The 20,826-nt window shown below is 52.0% G+C and overlaps 2 protein-coding genes and 1 long non-coding RNA gene across 11 annotated transcripts in view; 1 reads left to right on the forward strand and 2 right to left on the reverse strand.

Annotated features, from left to right (window-relative positions):
• Positions 1-285: 285 nt before the first annotated feature.
• GSTM3 (glutathione S-transferase mu 3) lies at positions 286-3,395 on the reverse strand. Of its 2 annotated transcripts, XM_010948266.3 has the most exons (8): positions 3,241-3,395; positions 2,789-2,864; positions 2,381-2,445; positions 1,583-1,664; positions 1,395-1,495; positions 965-1,060; positions 764-874; positions 286-482 (listed from the first exon to the last, which is right to left on the reverse strand). In XM_010948266.3, the coding sequence occupies exons 1-8, from the start codon at positions 3,289-3,291 to the stop codon at positions 384-386; spliced, it is 681 nt and encodes a 226-aa protein (XP_010946568.1). In that variant the 5' UTR covers positions 3,292-3,395; the 3' UTR covers positions 286-383. The 2 variants fall into 2 exon arrangements, with proteins under 2 accessions (XP_010946568.1, XP_074226227.1); XM_074370126.1 differs by lacking the exon at positions 2,789-2,864 and having other exon boundaries at positions 3,241-3,309.
• Positions 2,871-20,826, forward strand: part of LOC123614900 (uncharacterized) — a 29,955-nt gene continuing 11,999 nt past the window's right edge. Inside the window, exon 1 of the long non-coding RNA XR_006722390.2 lies at positions 2,871-3,359. This is a non-coding gene — a long non-coding RNA (uncharacterized LOC123614900). The remainder of the gene's footprint in view (positions 3,360-20,826) is intronic.
• EPS8L3 (EPS8 signaling adaptor L3) lies at positions 5,453-19,341 on the reverse strand. 8 transcript variants are annotated; one of them, XM_074370121.1, is made up of 21 exons: positions 19,158-19,339; positions 18,654-18,703; positions 17,827-17,956; positions 15,851-15,916; positions 15,631-15,695; positions 13,734-13,892; positions 13,320-13,469; positions 13,168-13,223; positions 12,631-12,773; positions 12,428-12,543; positions 12,066-12,183; positions 11,923-11,984; positions 11,575-11,649; positions 11,086-11,234; positions 8,310-8,391; positions 8,041-8,075; positions 7,370-7,544; positions 7,028-7,156; positions 6,657-6,730; positions 6,026-6,158; positions 5,453-5,772 (listed from the first exon to the last, which is right to left on the reverse strand). In XM_074370121.1, the coding sequence occupies exons 4-21, from the start codon at positions 15,879-15,881 to the stop codon at positions 5,761-5,763; spliced, it is 1,764 nt and encodes a 587-aa protein (XP_074226222.1). In that variant the 5' UTR covers positions 15,882-15,916; positions 17,827-17,956; positions 18,654-18,703; positions 19,158-19,339; the 3' UTR covers positions 5,453-5,760. The 8 variants fall into 8 exon arrangements, with proteins under 8 accessions (XP_074226222.1, XP_074226223.1, XP_074226221.1 ...); XM_074370122.1 differs by lacking the exon at positions 18,654-18,703; XM_074370120.1 differs by lacking the exon at positions 17,827-17,956.

Below are 20,826 nucleotides of genomic sequence, written 5' to 3' on the forward strand. Positions count from 1 at the left end.
CTGTTTCTGAACTCCAGTTCTGCTACGTCCACAGTACCACACCGTTTCACTTGCTTATCTTCACCAGGTCTTCACAGGGGCTCCAGTCTCATTTAACACACCCGTTCTCTACAGCTGTGCAATCTCACCTCTACTTCTAGTGCTCACTCTCCAGGTCTGGGCGAGAACCTCTAACCCTTGAACCCAGCTGTGGGATGGGGAAATATCAGTACTGCAGTGATTGAATTCATATGTCCTTATTCTCCTTTAGCCTTTACTCCCAACAGAAATCCAGCTGGACACCAGTAGCCTAAGTGCTATTTATTGAAAAGAGCAGAGGAGAGAGTACAGGTCCCCTAGGGACAGGATGGAACAAAAACAAGCAGTGCAAGTCGGCCTCCTGCTCAGCATATTCTCTTGTTGCCCCACTGGGCCATCTTGTTGTTGATGGGCATCTTGAGGAAGCGGTCAGACTGCATGTAGGCAGCTATTTTTTCCAAAGCCTGAAGGGAAAGCACACCAAACCATACAAAGACTCTAACCCAGTCTAACAGACCCATTACAAAACAGCCACACTCACATGCTGCCTGACTCCCCCTCCATATCCCCCATCTTCGCCATTTCTTGTAGACAGTGCCTTCAGGGTATAGAAGCCAGGACCTTCCCAGGACGTCAAGGTTTAGAGGTGCCCAATTATTGATCCCTTTAGGCAAAAGCTAGTATTGGGCAAGAATCTACCACAATGGGGTCCCCTTTTGTAAGACCAAGGTGCAGGGAGCATCACCTCAAAACGACACATGAAAGCCTTCAGATTTGGAAATTCATCCAGGCACCTGGGCTCAAAGATACGGTTCTGATCTAAGACATCATAGGTGAGGAAATCCACAAAGGTGAGCTAGAGGGACAAGAAGATGGTTAGGTGGGGGGAGTTCATTAACACCTGCAGAGATAAAAAGGGATTCCCCTCCCTTCCCTTTCTTCCTACCTTTTCCCCTGCAAACCATGAGTATTTCCCCAGGAACAAGGAGAATTGTTTCAGTTGTCCAGGAAGCTGTTCCAAGTATGAAGGCTTCAGTTTTTCCTGGGAGAGAGGTAAAAGAGAAAGTGAGAACAGCTGCCAGCATCTACACGTGAATCAGGGCATGAGTTAGTGATAGACACTTAGTGGCCCCTTCTCTAGGTGCTTTCCTCTCACTGATTCAGGTAGGGGTGGCAGGATGGAAAGGAGGGGTTTGGAAAGGAAAAGGGGCTAACACCAAGGTTATATGACAAACAAATCCCCCCCCTCCCCAAATAAGAGTTTTGTTTCCTATTCTGACACACTTGGTGGGAAGGGAGCAGCAGCAAAATGGAGCAGAATTAATAGGTCCCTAAATGTTCCTTTTTCTTGATGCCTTCCTGCTAAGGAAACTGACATGGTCAGGGCTGTAGCAGATTCGTGCCAGTTGCATGCGAAAATCCATTATTTGGTTCTCCATGATGTCCACTCGAATCTTTTCTTCTTCAGTGTCACCACCTATAGGCCAAAGGACAAGAAATCACCCTTGGCATTACCCACACCCAGGTGAGCAGCCCTCACCTCACCAGCCCGACCCCCACTCACACATATTGTGCTTGCGAGCAATGTAGCGCAAGATGGCATTGCTCTGGGTGATCTTGTTCTTTCCATCCATGAGATAGGGCAGCTGGAAGGAAAAGGACAAGAAAAGGAGAGAAAACCACCTGGCTCTCTCTTGCCTCCCTGCCTCTCTCTCCAGGGGAAGACAAGACTTGTAGGGAAGTGAACAGTAGAGAAAAGATGCTGTGTTAGGAGAAAGAAGAAAATAAGCAGAAGGTAGCAACTGAATCCCCATTAATTCTAGACAGGGGTGCTTAATCTGCGCGTGTGTATGGGTATGTGCATGCTAAGGACTCTTTCTCAGCATAAAGTTTCTAAATGCATAAAGCAAGTTACATATCTTTACACAACCTATAAAACATTAAAGGAACAAAATTTTAAGCATAATAAATGACTATGAATACATTAAATAACAAGATGTAATAACTGCCATAATTTCAAAGTATGATAAATGTAAATAACATTTATAGTATCTGCAACACATGTAATACAATAGGAAAATATCCAATTTCTACTAGTGACAAAGTCATAGGTATGGCTAATAATCAATGTCACTTACTGACTATATTCACAGCAGAAGGAACCGTTAACTTTTAGTTAGCAGTTGGTGGAAATGAAAATGTCACTTTTTTCTCCATCCAAGTTCAAGGACTCCTGAATTCTATCTATTCTACTCAGGTTAAGAGCCCCTTTTCTAGATTTCCACCAAGAGTAGAGAGAAAAGAAGCAAGGATATACTTGAAGGCCTTCCCTTCCACCCCCTCTTCTCCTAAAGCCACTTACGTTAGGAAAGTCCAGGTCTAGTTTGAATTTCACATCCAGCCACTGGCTTTTATCATAGTCAGGAGCTGTAAGAAAGAATGAAATGAGGTCCAACCTCAATATCCCACCTGAGGAGAGTGAAAAGATATGAAGACACAACCTAATTCCAATACCTCACATACCCAGGCCCTAAAAGCTTAACCATTATCCATTAAGTATTAAGACAGGGTTGGGCTACGGCAGACGGAGACTCCCCATCTCCAGATAAAGGATGCTGACACACAGGACACAGCAGTGAGCTCCCAGGTGACTGTGGCAAAAGTCCCACCAGACCAGGGTGACGCCACCCTCAGGGCACAAAAGATAGGGTCAGTTGGAGGGCCTGCCTGGCTTAGCTTGGCGTCGCACGGGCAGCCAGAGCGGCATTACCTTCCCCGCACGTGTAACGTTTCTCTTCATAAGATGTATCCGTGAACTCCAGGAGCATGCGGATGGCATGAGCCAGCTTGGGGAGAAAAGCCCCCGCCCCTCGTCAGCGCCAGCGCGGCTCCTACCGTCCCCACAACGCCCGGCCGCCAACGTCCCCGCCCCCCTCCGGCCCAGGGCTGCATCTTGCCCATCTAAGCGGTCGTTAAGCGGCCCCCCGAGACCGACCGGCGGCTTGCTGCCCGCGGGCCCTGCGATCCCAGAGGCGGGGCAGGGGTCGGCCTCCGTCTCTCGGGAGCTAACTTGGTTGGGGCCGGCCGCACAGCGTAGCGCATCGCGGCGAAAGAGGCTTGGCTCCCGAGTGGCGCCGCTTCTCTGAGACCGCTGACCATAGGCCTCGACCACCTCCGCGGCCGTCTCCCGACAGGCGGCTCAACGGTTGGGACCTCACTCACCCCGCGAATATCCCAGTAACCCAAAACCACAGCCGACTTGCACGACGACATGCCTAGGTCGCTTGGGTCCCGGCGAGAACTGGCAGTAGAACCCCCACTGGCAGAGCTTTATAACCAACGTAAGTAGGCGGGGACAACGTATGCTCCTGACTCCGCCCCCACGTCCTCGTGGCTCCTTCTGCGTGTCCGCCCTGGCAGGTACGGGCGCGACTTCTGTAGGCCCTGGGGTTGGGATGGGCGATCCCGAGGCGGGAGGAGAGAGGCTGGTGAGCCTAAGGCCTGCGTCTGGGGCTTTGCATTCTCCACACGTGAAGCCGCACTGTTTGTTAATAGTGCCAATTAGGGTAGGGTGAGCGCTAACAGCCCAGGTGGTGAGAAAAGTGGGATTCAGGCATATGTATTTATGGATCGTGGGTGAGGGGATTTGGGGGAGGTGAACAAGCACTGGGATCTACTGAGACTGACCACCAGGGAATCTCTATCTTCGGCGTGTGTGCGGAGGGTGGATGGGGGAGGAGTCTGCAGTACTTGGTAGATTTCTGGCCTGGCCTCCACAGCATGGCCATTTAGGACACGGAGCCCCTAGGCCCCCTCTCCTAGATTTGGGAAATTACATTTCCCCTTTAGTTTGGCTGGAGCAAAGATGAAACTTTTTAAAAGGACTTTTCATGTAGAGAAGAAAGGGGAAAAAAGTACAAACCCATAAGGACAAGTGAATCTATAATGCCTGGATTTCTCCCAAGATAACAACAGTCCAGTCATGAGTTAACTTGGAATATGAGACTAACACTTACTGAACAACTCTGATATATAAGCAGTATACTGGGCAATTAGTCTAGGTATTTCATATATGTTAGCAAGTTTATTCCAATTTAAGCTTAACAACAACTTTGTGAAGTAGGCTTTATGCCTATTTTATAGAGGATTAGCGAAGCCTGTCAGGAGGTTGGGTGAGTTGTCTTTCTAATCTCAAGTTCCCATGGGTGGTCTAGGATTCAAACCTAGGTCTGTCTAATGGCACAATTTGTGCTGGTTCCCCTGCACTTGGATATCCAGGCAGCCTCATATCATCTCAGTCTTTACTGGGAACCCTGAGGAGCAAGCACGTGGCTAAAACATTTTGTTTTTCTGGTCCTGGAAGGTTTCCCTGTTTCTAGGACTGCTTCACCTCCATGAAGCCCCAGAAGGCAATATGTCTATATCTCTTCTCTCCATCCCCCCAAATTAACTTTTCTGGTTAATTTTTGCCCTTGACAGTCAGATGCTAAGGGTCTCACCTTTGTTCTGTTTTGTAAGGAAAAATGTTTACTTTCCTGTTTAGTGTTACCAGCTAGGAGAGGTGATTTTTCTGAGAGCAGGAACTTGAGGGAATGATAGGTAGTGGAAAAATAGGATATTCTAGGGCCCATGACAGTGTTACGGTCATGGACAAATTCAGCTAAGAGAGACTTAGGGGAACATCTTGAGAATCCTCAAGAGGCCCTCAATCCATAGGTACATTAAGCCTTATCTATAGATTAAATCAATGAAAGTAGTCTCTGTTATGTGGGGAGGGGAGTCTCCGACAGTTATGAGGTTAAAGAAGGCTATGTATGCCAAATATTTGAAGCCACAGACAGTCCACACTTGTCACTTAACCTCTGAAAAAACGGACCCGGAGAGTGAAACAGCTTGTCAGATTGGTGGACGGTCAACTTTCAGTCCAATATTTTCTATGCTCTGCCACTAAAGAGACAAGATGGGGAAAGGGCTCAAAGTTAGCTCACCTAATAGGAGGGGACAAAAGGATTAAAAGAGAAAGTTGGCAAGTAGATCTTGGACCACATGTTGTGCTTTTTAGTGCTTCTGTGGATCATTAGCCGGTACAGCTGATCAAAATTGACCACTGTCAGTCCCAGTACTCTTTGCTCCTGTGAAGGGTGGTGCCTTCAGCTGTGGTGGGTGCCATGGAATATACTGGGAGACACGTACAAAGGAGGATAAAGATGTGGAGTATAGCCTTATGTTGAAGTTTAGAAAGTCTGGAGTGTTTGGGCCATAATTCTCAGATTCTGACTCTCAGCTCCAGTGAATTCCCACTCACATTCAAACATTCTGGCCCAGTGGTGGATGTGGGACTGCTGCTCTTCATGCCCAATGTCCCAGCTCCTCCTGACTCCCTGCCTCTGGCCTCCATTAGGGCCAGAAGAGGCTGCAAGAGAAGCACACGACAAACTTGAAGATACTTTTATTGGGGAGGAGAGGGACTAAACAGAATCCTGACAAATCTAGGCATAAGTGCTCCAGGCTCAGAAAAAAGTTGCAATAAATAGGTGGTAACTGGAGAGAGCTCTCAACAATGAGAAGGGGCACCATTTGTCTCAACATCTAGGCTCTCATCCTCTTTGCTGTATGAGCTGGAGTATGGGGTTTGCTGCAACCTGGGGACCTGAAAGAGGAATTCGTAGAGCTCTAAAGAGTATCAGATCCACCATCTTGCTTGTGAGAGAGCCTTGGTCTTTGAGGTGCCTGAGGTGGTGCTTAAGGGCTCATCTGAGGAAAGAAAAGGATTGGGATGAGGCTGGTGCCGGTTGAGGGACCCCAGAGCTCATGCTAACAATCAGCTGTGAGCTTCAAGGTGTGCCTGAGCACATGAAGTCAAGCCTCTGGGGGACTTTCCTGTGCCCAGACCTGCCACACTGAGTGCCACCCCAGGGTTGGGCCTGCTGGCTTGTGTGCCTGGCACTCTCATTCAGAGAGTACCCCACATTTCCAGTGGGGGGTCAGGACCCCAGGGTGTCCTCACCCCCAGCGTCCTTCTGACAGCCTCCAACCGTGCCAGGACCCGTGGGGCCTCCTGTGGACACAGCATCTGTAGCTCCCCGGGTCTCATGTGAAGCAGCTGGCTCCCCATCAGGGACCCGAGGGTCTTCACCGTGCTGGGGGCAAAAACCCAGCAGAAACTGTCAGTGGTAGGGTAGGAGGACCCAGGCCTGGGTATCTGGGTGGAGAAGGGGCTGTTTGGGCTTGGGGCTGGGGTTATAGGAGAATTCGTGGAATAGGGTATTTGGAGGTGAGGGAGTAAGATACACAAATTGGCTTAAACCAATTTCAGAACTCCTAGGGTTGAAGACATAGGTGCCCTGGAAGAGACTCTTGTGGTGGGGAAGAGTGGTTGGCAGCTGGGGTTGGCTCCAACCCTGCTCCCTTCCCCACAGCTTGGGCTCCTAATTTAGTGCACTGATGGAGGCATGGATCGTCCCCTCTTCTACTCTCTTTAACTCAGCCGAGGTAGCATTGCCACACGGTAGCACCTGTGGGTCTTTCTTGCACCGTGTAGACCAGGTTGTATGTTCTGGGTCTCCGGGGTTCCTGGGCCATTATCTGAGCCCTTTACAGAGGTTCTCCCGTTGCACCCCGTGGGTCTAGGCACTCACACAGTGGAGAAGTTCTCTGCCTGCAGCCAGGCAGTGACCTCCTCAGGCCTTGAGTTAAGTCGAAGCACTGGAGCCTAGAATCAGGGGAACTGGGGGTCAGAGGCCATCTCATCTCAGAGCCACCCACAACCCCCTGTCATCTGGGTCCCTTCTCTGGGCTTCCATCAAATCCCTTTTCTCACTCCATGGTTTGCTTGTCTGGCAGGCTTTTTCTCTGCCCTGGCCCCATGATAAGCTTGGCAAACAGTAAGCATGCGATAATACTGATTAAATTGAACAAGGACCATCTCCTCCACTTGTCACTGAATCCTCCCTGCCCCTAATTTTGACTTGGGCCTTGTAGCTTCTGAATAGTCTCTGCCGGGTAGTACCTGAAGGGGTGACTCGCTCTGGCTCCTGGGGGTCCCCGATTGTAGGGGCTCCAGGATATTGCTGGGGATGTAGCCACTCTGCCCCATCTCATTCTTCACCAGCCACCACCGCTTGCTCTGGTCCAGAATCTGCCGAGAGTCACTACATCAGTCACCTGAGCCTCTGTCCAGTCAGCCTTCCCCCTCCCCCACCAGGCTTTCTCCCTCCTGGCCCTTCCCTGTAGTCCTTTTCCCCCTCTAGGCCACCCACCCCAGCAGCCCCATACCCGGGCACCCACCCCAGGCTCCCGGTAGCTCCCACCAACCACCATGTCCTTTTCTCGGCTCAAGCCCCAGCCTCACCTCAAGCACCTCTCCCTGGACCACAGTCAATTCCTGTGGGTTCCTAGCTTCAAACTCATATAGGACCTGCATTTTCAGGGTTGGCTTGACAGATCCGGGTCTGGATGGCACAAGGTCGGGGCCATGGTTGTTTGTCTCCTCTTGAGCAAAGTGTGAGGTGCTCCCTAACCTAGGGCTTCCCATCCCGCCACCCCCAGAGTCAGAGTCAGGATGGCTGGAGAGTGGGGCCTCAGCCCCAGAGCCCCAGCTATCTTCCACCCGGAGTCTGGCGATGACTTTGGGATTCCACAGAGTTTAATGGAAGGTCATTGTTAGTTGGGCTTGGAGTGTGAGTTTCTATAGGCAGAAGGGATCTGAAATAATGTGGATTTCTGAAGACTCTTCCGGGAGTGGGATTTTCTGTATCTGAGTTCACATTTGAGCATTTTATACCCAAACTCTGGGAAATCAGAGGTGTGTATGGGGAGTATTGAGAGAAGAAGGGATTGGAGCCTGGGAAGGTAAAAAAACTGCCTTTTCATCCAAAGTAGGGGAGGGATGTACTTGTATATGTATGTGTTGGATCGAAAGAGAGCCCGGGGGGCAGTGAGATGTCAAATCCACAGATCCACAGGATCAGCCCTGTCCCTCCCTGCCCAGAACCACACAGTCCTGAATAAGCCAGGGCATACCGGAGGGAATCAGGGTCCTGGTATCTCGAATGTGCCTGCAGGGGCAAAACAGAGGAAGAGCAGGATGTCAGCCAGCGTGGTGATCGGGAGGTGAGGTGTGAGACCCCAGACCCACTTGCACATGGCTGCCTCATATCCCCTCTCCTGTCTGCCCACCGCACATACCCACCTACCACGTAGTTGTCATGTGACTATGGTTCGGACTGAGAGGGCAGAAACTAGCCAGAGACTAGGGTTTTGAATAGGGCTCTGTGCTAAGCTCCCCTTACCTGGTAGGAAGGTTCTGGAAGCTGCCAACCATCATAGAATGTGGGTTTGTAGGGCAGGGGCTCACTGCCTGTCCAGTTGGCCCTGGGGAGAGAACAAAACTGAGTCCACTCTGTGCCAGGCTGTGGAGAGGGAGATGATGGGGCTTAGCCCCAGGGGTCTTCTAGAGAATGGAGGACATGGCCCCCCTGCACAAAGGAAAGGCTCCGGGACACCCACATAGGAGCGAAGAGCCAAGCATGAACAAATCCCATGGTGCAGGGACCTGTGGGCCAGCCTCACTTCTGCCCGTGAGAGTGCAGATATATCAACACCATAAAAACACGCTGGGTACTGGATCTCACTGAGCCAGGCGGTTTGAATTAAAGCGGTAGAACCACAGAGTGGTAGGACTGAAAGACCCCACCCTGGGGTCCCGTGCGGTATTTTTCTAAACTTGTTTTTAGTTTCCCAGCAGCAGATCTCTTTCTAGCCAGCTAGTGTGGGGAACTCTGCCTTGTGATCACAGCAGAGCGCTCTGGCTGCCTCTAGCGTGCAGGCTGTTTCTTGCCTCTCAGCCTCCCTGCCTCCTCATTGCCCAGGACCCAGGAGGAGTGGTGCTATTTGTGGCCTCCCTGTTCTGCTTGGGTTATCCTGCCCTTCCAGCCTGGGGAACACCAACTCCCCTCCTTGAGGAAGTCCCCTCCCCGCCTGGCTGCTGATCTCCAGACACCCTGGATTACTGCTCTTCTCACGTGATTCTCACACGTCTGCGTTTCTTACTCTGTTGAACTCCTTGAGCGCTGTATCCTGACTACAGTGCATGGTACAGAGGAGGCAGCTAATAAGCATGTAGCAGTGGGGACAAAGAAATTATTCCCCCTTCTGAATCTTTTTAATTGGCTCCTTTTCTTTGCCCTAAAAACGTGCTCAAGTCTCCCCTTGACCTTGTTACTACTCCTTTGAAGCTGTTGTTTTGTTACCTTCTCTGTCAGATTTTTTGAGAATATGTCCATATGCCCTGCCTATATTTTCTTAATTCTAGTTCTTTCATTATGCCTTGCAACCTGATTTTTACCTCTGCCGTTTCTCTATTGAAACTAGTTCTTCTGAAGTCCTAATTGGGGCAGGGGGGAGTATAGGTCAGTAATAGAGCGTGTGCCCAGTGTGTATGCCTGCGTGAGGTCCTGGATTCAGTCCCAGTACCTCCACTGAAAAAAACACAAAGTTCTGATATAATCTCCTGATTGCCAAACCCAATGGCCTTGTATGGTCTACACGCCTCTGGATTACCACAGAATTTAGTGTTATTTGTAGCCTTGGGTCAATTTGCCTAAAATCATCACCTGAATTTAATTTGCCTGAAATTCAACTCTCGAGGTTTTTTCCATCTCTTTAGTTATTTTATTTCCTGTTTCTGTCTTTCTTTTCATTCATTCATTTTTTGGTTATTTTAAGAAATTAGAAAACATCTTAGGGTACATCAGACTTAATTTTGTATTTAAAATAATAAATAGAGACAGAAAATAGAATAGAGGTGACCAGGGGCTGGGAAAAGAGAGGAATGGGGACAGAGTTTTGGTTAATTTTTTAATGGATATAGAGTTTCTATTTAGGATGCTGAGAAGTTCTGGAAATGAACAGTGGTAATAGTTGCACAACCTTGTTAATGTATTTAATGTCATTGAATTATACACTTAAAAGTGGTTAGAATGGTCAATTTTATCCTACGTATATTCTACCACAGTAAGAGAAATAGATTACATTAAATTATAATTCATATCTTTAGGTGGATTGGACATAAAAATCCTTTAATGGGGCTGCATGGAAAAAAAAAATCATTAGGTAAAAAAAACTTCTAGAACTAGTGACTTATTTCCCAGTTGATTTCTCTTTCTAAAACCCTTTTTTGGATTTCATGCTTCTGCTTTTTTCTTCTCCTTTTAACTCTGGAATTTCTCTTTGCCTCCTTCACCCCTTTTCCTTTCGCCACCTACATGCAGAAGTTTCCCCAGGCCCGTCTCATGGGGAGAGCAGAGTGTGCTTGTTAAAGTGAGCTCTGGGGCTCCCACTGCAGTGCTTACCTCCAGGTGGCCCCAGCTGTCACCTCTCTACTGACTGTTCTCAAACCCATGTAGCCAGGTCGGACCTCTCCCCTGAAGGCCAGGCTATCTGTCTTTGTGGAATGTTCTGCTGACGTCTCAGCTCAGCACATCCAAGTTGGTTTCATCCCCCTCCACCCGCCACAGCTCCCATCAGTGGGGCTCGCTGCCCGGCTGCCCATCTCACGGTTATACCCACGTGGAACAATATCTTTTTCTCTCTCAGCTCCTCGGCTGGTTGGTTGTGACTCTTTATTGATGTTATATTTGCAGCATCTCTTACGTCAGTAATTCTTAAAATCTGAACTGGACTGAGACAAAGTTTTCACTTTGTCCTTGACAAAATGAGAAAATATTTTAGTAGAAGGTTGCCAACTCTCCCCTCTTGGGATGGATTGCTCTTTTTTCTGAGATAATGCTTTCCTTCGGTGGTGGGAATTAAATTGTTTATACTTAGCTTAATATAAAGTTGGGAACTCCAGGTGGAGTCCCCCAACTTGTTTTGAGATATTTCGTAGACTAGAAGTTACCAGGGGCTGGGGAGAGGGAGGAATGGGCTGAGTTTTGTTTGGCTGTTTAATGGGTACAGAATTTCTGTTTGTGTTGCGATACAATGTAGAGCCTGCCACCTCTGATGTCCTGACCTATGCCCCTCTGCCGCTTGCCCCCGATTCATTCAGGCCTTGTCGTCACTCACCGGCTGGTGGTCCAGGCCACTCCCAGCCCCTTCCAGAGGTTCCTCTCAGGTGGGCTTAGACAAGACTGCAGCAGATCAATGGCTTTGGTGGTGAGGAGCGGCGAGATCACTTGGGTTGCTAAGTTAGGTTCAGGGCACTGGGCCAGGATCTAGGGGAGGGATGGAAGGTGTCTGGAAGCCTAGGCTCCCGCAGGGCCAAACAGGAGTAGGAAAGGGCCAAGGGTCCCTGGCTTCCCACGTTTGCAATGCCATGTTACCACGTACACCTCCTCCCCACTGGTGCCCTTGGCTCCAACCCTGGCCTGTCTAGTCTGCTGAAGGGGTGCTATGCACAGTGGATACGGTGTCTTGGGGTCAAAAACCAGTGTGTATTCGGGTGAGCAAAGGGCAGACCTATAGCCTCCCTCTGCCCCCTGCCTACCCCCCAGCCTCTGTCCCATCTTAGTTTCAGCATGTCCCTCTTTCCCACCCTGGCCTTGCCCAACTCACGGAATTCAGAATTTGGAAGAGGATGTGCACGAACTCAGGGGCACTTGTCTCCTGCAGCCTGATGGCCAGATTCCCCTAGGGACACAGGGTGAACCCTGTCACCACCCTTCCTCCCACCCAACCTTCACCAGGACCCCAGGGTCCCAAAATTGTTCTGGGCCCTGGTTGGGAGCCTAATATTCTCCAAAAAGTCCCAAGAGTGGGGAGGGAGGGTTCCAGGGGAAGAAACTAGAGAAGCTTGGGATGTCCATGAGACCAGAGAGGAGGGGCCTGCTGGGAGAGGGAGGGGGACGGGGAGCAGGGTTGGGAAGGGGGGAGAGCAGGCAAAGGGGCTGGGAAGCCACATACCAGGAGGTTGAAGCTGTACTTGATCTTCTGGAAGCAGTCGATGTAATGTGCCTCTGTTATCCCTACAGAGAAAAGAGAGAAGGTGGTGGGTCACAGATCATCCCAAGACTCTCCCCCACCCCTCCCCTGCCCTCAGCACTCACCTGCCTGATTCTTCTTCTTTTTTTTCCCCAGTCTCTTCTTACGACTGGTCTTTGACTGGGCCTCCTTCAGCTTTCCCACAAATAGCTCGATATCCCTTAGGAGATGGTCCAGCACCTCCTGGACCCCAACAACCCATGGCCTGAGTGGGCAGTTATGCCCACCCTGGAACTCACAACCCCACCCTGCCCCTCCCAACCACAGGCCTGAGCTTCAGACCCAGCTCAGGGTCTGACCAAGCTTCTGTGTCCCTCCTCAGCCTGGGGCCTGCCTTGGCTGTCCTGGGACCCGGTTTCTTGGGCTGTGAGGGACGACTAGTGTCCTTCAGCCAGGCCTCAGCAAGCCCAAGACAATCTATAGTTACCTTATCCGATTCTGGGTCCTCGGGGGATGAGGACCGCTTCAGAGGAGGCAGAGTGAAGGCGCTGAGCTCTCTGCCGCTGGAGCGGTGTGGCAGGGGCTTTGGGGATGGCGGGATGCCTGCAGTGGAACGGGACCATGGCTCAGAGCCTCTTTGCTCTTTGATTAGAACCCTCTCCTCCCACCGGCTCCCACGCCCAAACTTACTGTGCTCTGGGGTCATCCAGTAGGGCCGTTCTGGAAGGGGCACCTGCTCTGGAGTGGGTACCTGCTCCTTAGGGAGTGGCCTTTCCAGAGGAGGCTCCCTCCATCTGGCCTGGCCTGGGCGAAGGGCTCCAAATTGTGGTCTGCTGAGCACATGATGGGGATACAGCCTTGATAAAGTTCTTGGAACAGAGGCTCTGCCCACACTTCTGACTCAGGACCCAGGAGCCCCACCAGCCCTGCTCCCTGATCTCCATCTGAACCCTTCTCTGACTCTCCCCTGTCTCACCTACTGCTTTCTGGGACCCATTGGTCCCATGTCAGTCTCTGGGGACAGTTTCCAGTGTTGCTTGGGCCTAGCCCCAGCCCTAGCCCTTCCCCACGCCCATCTGTGCTCTGGCTCCAGCCTGGCCCCTCCCCAGGTCAATGCCTACATTATTGGACCACAGGCCCTGGACTCCCCTAGATGTGGGACAGGGTCTGGCCCATCCAGGCCTGAGCTCTGAGGTCCTGCGGGTGGGCTAGGCAGAGGCTGCCTACCTTTGCTCTAGTTCCTCCTCCAGAGCCTTCTGCAGGCTGGTCTGCAGTCGCTCTGCCTGGAGGAAACAGTTATCAGGGAGGCGGTGGGGGTGAGGTGATGGTCGTTGGATCCCACACCCACTCTCTACCCAGCCCCAGCCTTGGCTACTCACCCCCACTTCCTGGCACTGGAAGAGCAGAGTGCTCGTGCCTCGCAGGCCTGAATCCTGCACGGTGATGGACAGGACAGAGTTGTAGGAGCAGGTGTTGAGTGCCACGTCCATGACCTGGATGCTATCCAGGCGGTAAGACTCCAGGTCCTCCTGGACCAGGCAGAGAGTTTGGCTGTGAGGTCACTGAGAGCCAGGGTGGCTCCTGACCTGGGTTGCCCCATCCTTCTAGTGGCCCAGGGTGAGGTGTCATCTCCCCGATCCTTGTTTCGGTTTCTTCTTAGTCCTGGGTATGTGGGGTGGGTATTGTCTATGGGGAGGGGTGGCTTCCAGGTGGGGCATGGGGGGATGGCATTCATGCCCGGTGTACAGGCTAGGTTAGCTATGACCCTTTGTGGGAAATGTTGGGAGGCTGACCTTTGTCTCGATGTCCAGCAGCTGAAGCCAGCCATCTCTGACCTGCAGAAGCAAGTCCTGACTCCACACCCGGCCCTGAGCATCCAACTCTTGCAGCTTCTGCAGGGCATCCTTGGGTTCCTGGACTCTCTGAGTCCCCAGCTTACACGTCATCAGGTGCTGAGGGGAGAGGAGGAGACCCAGGACTGAGAGAAGGTTTGGAAAGGGGGCATCACAGGTGGGGGTGGGGGAAAGGCAGCAGAGGAGGAAGACATGTCCCTGGTACCCTTGTGGGGAAGGTCACAGGCAATCCCCATAAAGCAGGCTTCTAGGGCCAATGTGAGGGCCAGAGATGGTCAGGCTAGGATGGGGCCTCCAAGTCAGAGGCTGATGGGCTGTAACAGGAGGGGGTTTAGGACTCTGGAGGGAGGACAGTCATGGTCTTTAACAGTCCAGGCCAGTTGAAGGCTACATGGTGGTAGATGTGGGATTCAGTTACCCAACCAATGAAGTCTGAACTGGGTGGGATATAGGATGCTCAAATTCTGTCCCCCGATTCCTTGGCCCTCTTTGGGAATCACCATTCCAGCCTGGTCCTCACTAATCTTACGTTCTAGTCTCCGTGCCTTTGCTCATGCTGTTCCCCATGCCCGGAATGCGTTTCCCACTTCTGCTAATCGATCACCTCCCAGCCCCTCAGGAAGAAGTCAAGCCCCCTCCCCTCCCTGATTCTTGCCCGGAGAGGTCCATACTGACCTCAGTCTCCACGCAGGCCCTTGTCGCCTGCTAGAGGCCCTTGTCCCCTGCTAGTCTGATCATTCCAGCAGGTTTTGCTGCTATTCTCCCTCCTGCAGGAGACCCTTCCCTTCTCCCATCCAAATGCTGCCTTCACAAGTCGCAGTTTTGCCCCTCGCCCTCCCCTCCAGGCCCTTGTTGGGAGGATGTGGTCTGCGTCATGCCCCTTGATCCCACCACCCTGCCCTCTGCAAAGCTCCCAGTTCACACAACTGGCATGTTCAGGGGCCCCTGACATCCTGAGCAAATGACCTGGCATCCTGAAGATGCCAGCTCTTGCTCTTGCCTGCTGGACATAAATGAAGTCGATTCCCAACCCCCACCTCCTCCAGGAAGCCTAGTGCTCCTGGCCCCAACCCAGCTGGCTGGTGGAGTCTGACTCTGCTGTTCTCTGGGGCCTCCAGACCATTGCTCCAGCATCCCTCCTGGCTTCTCCACGAGAGCCCTAAATCTGCTGCTGCCCAGGAGTGGCTTCTACCCAAGATCTTCAGCCTGACCATGTGACTGCTCTTTCCTGCCACACCCAGTCTGAGCTTTCACCGTGGTGTCAACATCTCTTCAGGCAACTCGATCTGGCAGTGCCAGTGTTGTCCTCCTAGGCAGGGCCAGAGCCTCCATTCCAGCCTCCAAGCTGCTCAAGCCTGCCCTGGGAGCTTAGGCCCAGACACCTCCCCTCTCAGACAGCAGTCCTTTCAAGTTCTCGCAGGGACCGCTGACCTCACACATTCCTTCCTACAGCTGTGCCAGATCCTGGGCAAAGAGCAGTTCCTGGGGCAGGGGGTGGGCCTGGAGATAGGCGGGGGTGGTGGCAGGTGCCTCTGGACCCATCCCTCAGCTACTTGTCTCTGTCTGGGGATAGGACATTCCCCGGCTGAACCTCTAGGCTGGCCTCTGCCAATGCCCAGTTGCCTTGTCTTCCTACCGGCCGCACCCACACCTCCCTGCACTTAGCAGATGCTCAGTTAGACTCATGGGGCCCAAGCTCACCTGATCTAGCTTGGGTCAGGCCGTTGGCTCCAGTGGCAGTCTTGTCTAAGACATCTGTTTTTTTTGTCAGGGCGGTGGGCACATGGGAGAACTTGGGTTGAACCAGGAAACGGTCTGGGACCTCAGGGTTACTCACCTCCACTCTGTGCTGCAGATAGGCGGGCTCCAAGGCGAGGCTCTGTAAGTACTCCTTCCGGTGCACTGCCATGGCACAGAGCAAGCGGGTGGGGGCCAAAGGACGAGGTGAGACATAAGCAACTGTAGGGGGTGGTTGGCATGGGGAGGGAGATCGGAGGGCAGGGGGTTCGGGAGCTCAGTGGGAGGGAAGGGGAGAGGGCACTGGAGGGAGAGCTTACGGTAAATGGCTCTGCTGCTGGGCCGGGACATGCTGACGCTGCTGAGATGTCTCCCTAGAGCCCAGACTGAATGGGAGAGAGAGTCGTCAGGGCTGGGGCAAGGGATGCCAGGGCAGAGCCGGGCTGGAGAGCTGTGATCACAGCCTGCCCCTGACTCCGGCCTAGGCTTGGACCAGGTGCTGACCTGGGGCCTCCAAGACCACTCCCAAAGCTCCTGGCTCCACGGGTCTTTCTGGATCCATCTCCAGCTGTGCCCTCCGCTGAGAAGCCCTCCATCTTGGCTGGGCCTGGGAGAGCCCCAGGCAGGCTCCCAGCCTCCCATTATTTGGCCAATAAAGCTCATTCCGATGGGCCTGGGGAAGCTGTGTGGACAGGCACTGGGACCAGATCCTGTCCTGGGCCTGAGTGTAAAAGATGCCAGATGGGTGTGCTGAGCTTTTAGAGGGAAGGTATTAAGTTCGGCAGCCTTCCCTGATGAAGCAAGCCTCTTGTCCAAGCCTGTTTCAATTCTGCAAATTGAGAAGTGGCCAATGTTGGCTCTTGTGCTGGGAACCTGCTCAGAGGGGATGTATGTGTGTGCACCTGCACACATTTGTGTATTCATATTTATGATGGGGCTCTGTAGGATGTGTGAGTGATCTGCCCTCCCCCAAATGTCTTACCAAATCTTCTCTCTCTTTCCCTTTCCATACTCTGAACCTTCAGCCCAGAGTCCCTTCCCACCCAACCCTTTAAATTCCAGCTCAAAGTAACAGACATTTTCCCAAAGAAGACATGCAGATGGCCAACAGGCATGTAAGAAGATGTTTAACATCACTAATTACTAGGGCAAGAGTAGCAAGTCATTATGTATAAAAACAGATTAAAAATTTTTTTCTGACTATCACGGGAAACTATATTCAATGTCTTGTAATAACCTTTAATAGAAAAGAATATGGAAACAAATATATGTATGTATATGTATGACTGGGACATTATGCTGTATATCAGAGAGTGACACATTATAACTGACTATACTTCAATAATAAAAAAAAGTGGCAAGTCAAAATTACAATGAGGTATCACTTCACAGCTGTCAGAATGGCTTTCATCAAAAAGTTAAGAAATAACAAGTTTTGGTGAGGACGTAAAGAAAAGGGAACCCTTGTGCACTGTTGATGGGAATGTAAATTGGTGCCGCTACTGTGGGAAACAGTATGGAGATTCCTCAGAAAGTTAAGAATTGAACTATCATATGATCCAGCGATCCCATGTTTGGTTATTTGTCCAAAGAATATGAAAACACTAATTGGGAAAGATATATCCACCCCTACGCTCATCTTGGCATTATTTACAATTACCAAAATATGGAAACAACCCAAGTTGGATGGATAAGGAAGATGTGGTATATTCAATAGAATACCAGTCAGCCATAAAAAAAAGATGAAATCTTGCCATTTTTGACAACATGGATGGACCGTGCAGGTATTATGCTAAATGAAATAAGCCAGGCAGAGAAGGACAAATATTGTATGATTCTGCTCATATGTGGAATATAAAAAACAAACAAAAAACTAAAATAAATGAACAAACCAAATCACATAAAAACGTAGATACAGAGAACAAAGTAGTGGTTACCAGAAAGGAAGGGCAAAATGGGTAAAAGGGATCAACTATATGGTGACGGATGGAAACTATAAACTTTTGGTGGCGAGCACGCTGGAGGGTATACAGAAATAGAAACGTAGACACATTAAACTCACATAATGTTATAAACCAAGGTTACCTCAGTAGCAAATGAATCTAAATAAACAGATTCCAGCCCAAGGATCACTGCCTCAGTGAAGCTCTCCTTGATTACCCCACTCTACCCTGCCCGCTCCCCCAGTGCCAGGCCAAATCTTGTACCTTCGTCTCTAACAACAACTACCCTGGTTAGTGCTGTGAGCCTGGTGCCAGGCCCCTTATAAACATTATAGAGTTTAATTTGCACCTACCATTGCTTATACTTCTTTATCTCTGTGTGCTCAGCACTGTTCTACAGACTTGACCTCCACCAATTCATTTAATCCTCAAAACGACCTTGTTGGGTGGCTGCTGTTATGTTCCATTTACCAGATGAGGAAGCTGAGGTTCAAAGAGGGTAACAGGACTGACGTCTCAAGTATTTGACAGAGAATGAACCCAGCTGTGTCTGACTGCAAACTCCATGCTTCAGCGGTTTAATTGTGTGTCTCTGTCACTGGGCTGTGCCTCCTGAGGCAGACTTATCTTACCACCGCTGTCCCCCACCCCGTGCCTTCCTGGCACAGAGGGGGTCTAAAATACATCTATGTTGAAACCGAATGGAGGTAAATGCAGCGTGTGCGTATGTGCAGGGTGCGGCAGGACTTGGCTGAGCGTGTGGGTCAAGTGTATGTGTCATTTTAATGAGGGGCGTATGCATCATGAATAGGGTGTCAGTTTCATGGGTGTCCTTGCCTCTGCGTGGTGCATCTGAGTTGTACAGAAACCCTGGAATATCCCGGGCAAAGTGTCAGAGAGAAGCCCACACCCCTGTTATTAGTACTGTTACGAAAATAGCAGAGGATCTGATAAGATGACTCAGTGTTGGGGAAATGAGTTGCTAGTAAACAGTTAAGGGAGGCAGCTGGGTCTCTATTTTCCTTGTTTGGGAGGACCCCTTTCCCCTGCAAGGGTAAGGGGTACTAAGAGCCTGTTCCCTCTCCCCAGCTCCACCCCTCAGGCTGCAACACTTCCTGCTTCTCCATCCGGAAGACAAAGAAGGGAAAATGAGCACCCCTCCCCATGCACCAGCCCCTACCTCAGGATGGTCCCTGCAGGTCTCTGTGGGCAGGTCCAGGGAAACACCTGCTGCTCAAGATCCCAACAATCCGGTGGAGAGTAGGGGGGGAGAGGGGAGGGAATCCTCAAGGTGGGGGTGGGGGTGGGGGGGATGAAGGATTGGGAGTTGGAGGAGCGGGGCCTGGCTTTGACCTGTCTTTCCCCTGAGGGGGTGTCTGTGACAGCCCAGTTACCCAATTTGTCCCCAAATTTTGGGGCCTAGAGCAGGGAAGGCATCCGTGTCTACATCACGGACCCTGGGAGAAGCAGCCCAGAGATGCAGCTGGAACCCGGCCTCCCCCTGCCCCGCTTCCTACCAGCTAGCCGGCAGCTGAGTCTCAAGCCCTCCGTGGGCTTTCTCCTCCTGGCGACATCTGAGAATGGGCCAGAGACCCTGGCCAGGAAGCAACTGAATTGCCCCCACTGCCCTGCGATCCCCCGCGGCTCGGCTGGGCCCTGATCTGCCCGAGGGCCAGGCCCTTACCTGGGTTCCAGTGGCTGGTTCCCCGAAGGGGCAAGTGTTTGAGCTGGTGGTCCGGTGCTGGCGGTGGGAAGGCAGTGGCTTCTCTGCTAGTGGCGCGGCCACAGCAGAGGCCCCGACAGAGCAGGCAGGCCTTATGGAGATGAGGCCATGAGGCAGCCACACCTGTGCTCTTTGGACTCTGGTGGGTGGGGAGGGCTCCTGGGCCACCACCTGCCCAGCACTAAAGCCTGGACCCATGGCAGTGCCTGCGCCAATGGGCGTCCCAAACCTTGCCAGGGACCTCCGCTTTCCAGCTTCCTCCTCTGCTGGCCTCTGGCATTAGTGTGTGGCCCCCTCTCCCTCTGCCTTTAGGGTACCTCCTCGGAGGCCCCAGGTCAGCTTCAGGCCCTAGGGCTGGGACTAGAAGGAGAGACACCCACGGCTCACCTCGGGACAGTTTGGCTTCTGTGGTCAGGGTACAGGTGGCTGGATGTGGCTTGGTGGGCTGGCGTGTACCTGTATGTGCATGTGTGCATGTAGGTGCATGATTGTGTGTGCCCAGGTGGTGCCTATGAGCAGGACTTAGATCTTGTAAGAGTAGATGGGCGCTGGTAACTGGGACCCCAGTGGGCATTAGGTGGAGGGCAGAAATTTCTCCCTGACACGGGCCACCTCATTCTGCCCTTTCTTTTGTCCCCTCCCGCCCTGCGGGGACCCCTCTCCCCCACCATCCTTGCTCTTCCACTCTTTCCTTCTGCACCCTGCCCCATGCTCTCAGACCTCTGGTTGAACCTGGCTGGCTTCAGCAAAGATGGGAAACTCAGGCCTGCCTCTGTCCCTGTTCATGAACCTACCCATTTTTTGTGCTTCAATTTACTTAAAAACCTCCCTTGGTACCCAGTTTGCCTGCCCTCTGGGAGCTCATAGTCTAACAAGGGAGGTAGGACATAAACAGAAACCAAGAGAGCAAGGCAGGAGGGGAGAGGTGGGAGGGAAGTGCGGGTGTGGTAGTGATCTGGTGGCAGAGGCTCGGGCCCCATACGTGTTAGGATCTGTGATGGAGAGTCCTGCGGTCTGGGGTGGGGAGCCTATGTTCTGCACCCTCACCCTTGGCTTCCTTGGAGCCATCCCAGGTGATCTCATCTTACTCCCCTGCCCCTACCCCAGACCACACTGCCTGGAACGTCTGGAGTCCAGGGGTGGGATTCTGGCCAGGGGCCTTCCCCACCTGAGAGAGTCCAGTGGGCAGCCAGCTTTAGAGGCCCAGGGATCAGGTGCCCGCTGGGCCAGCCCCCAGCCATGGCCTCATGGATACAGCCTTCCTGACCTCCCAGGATGCTCTGTTCCCTGGGTCTCAGTTTCTTGGTCTATTAGCTTCTTTCAGGATAGGACAGCCTATCCCTTTGTTACCTCCCCAATCCCAGCCCCAACTTCATCAAAGCTGTAGCCACATTCCAGCCCCATCTCTGGCCCGGGTGCCCAGCCAATACCATGTCCCTGCCCAGCTCAGGCCGGGCCCTGTCCTCCCCACAGGCCTCTCCCCGAGCCAGGGCAAGCACAGTGGGCACTTTGATGGAGGACTTGGGCAGGGGCTGGGGGAGGGGCACAGCGCACTGCAGAGACCTGTGTGAAATCTTCAGGCAGAGAAACAAGGAGCAGCGCCTTCCTCCTTAGCATCCTGTATCTGCAG

The sequence above is a fragment of the Camelus bactrianus genome, chromosome 9 (assembly GCF_048773025.1).
Source record: "Camelus bactrianus isolate YW-2024 breed Bactrian camel chromosome 9, ASM4877302v1, whole genome shotgun sequence".
Lineage (NCBI taxonomy): Eukaryota > Metazoa > Chordata > Mammalia > Artiodactyla > Camelidae > Camelus > Camelus bactrianus.

What these genes read in the sequence shown, in the direction of transcription:
- GSTM3 (XM_010948266.3), bottom strand. Translation starts at nt 3,291, where the DNA reads ATGTCGTCGTGCAAGTCGGCTGTGGTTTTGGGTTACTGGGATATTCGC. An exon ending in ACGTTACACGTGCGGGGAAG is followed by an intron (nt 2,446 to 2,788) that starts GTAATGCCGCTC and finishes TCTTTCTTACAG; the next exon opens with CTCCTGACTATGATAAAAGC. An exon ending in CTTTCATGTGTCGTTTTGAG is followed by an intron (nt 483 to 763) that starts GTGATGCTCCCT and finishes CTTTCCCTTCAG; the next exon opens with GCTTTGGAAAAAATAGCTGC.
- EPS8L3 (XM_074370122.1), bottom strand. Translation starts at nt 15,881, where the DNA reads ATGTCCCGGCCCAGCAGCAGAGCCATTTACC. An exon ending in CAGCAGCAGAGCCATTTACC is followed by an intron (nt 15,696 to 15,850) that starts GTAAGCTCTCCC and finishes GTGCCATGGCAG; the next exon opens with TGCACCGGAAGGAGTACTTA. An exon ending in GTGGCCTGGACCACCAGCCG is followed by an intron (nt 8,392 to 11,085) that starts GTGAGTGACGAC and finishes TTCTCTCCCCAG; the next exon opens with GGCCAACTGGACAGGCAGTG.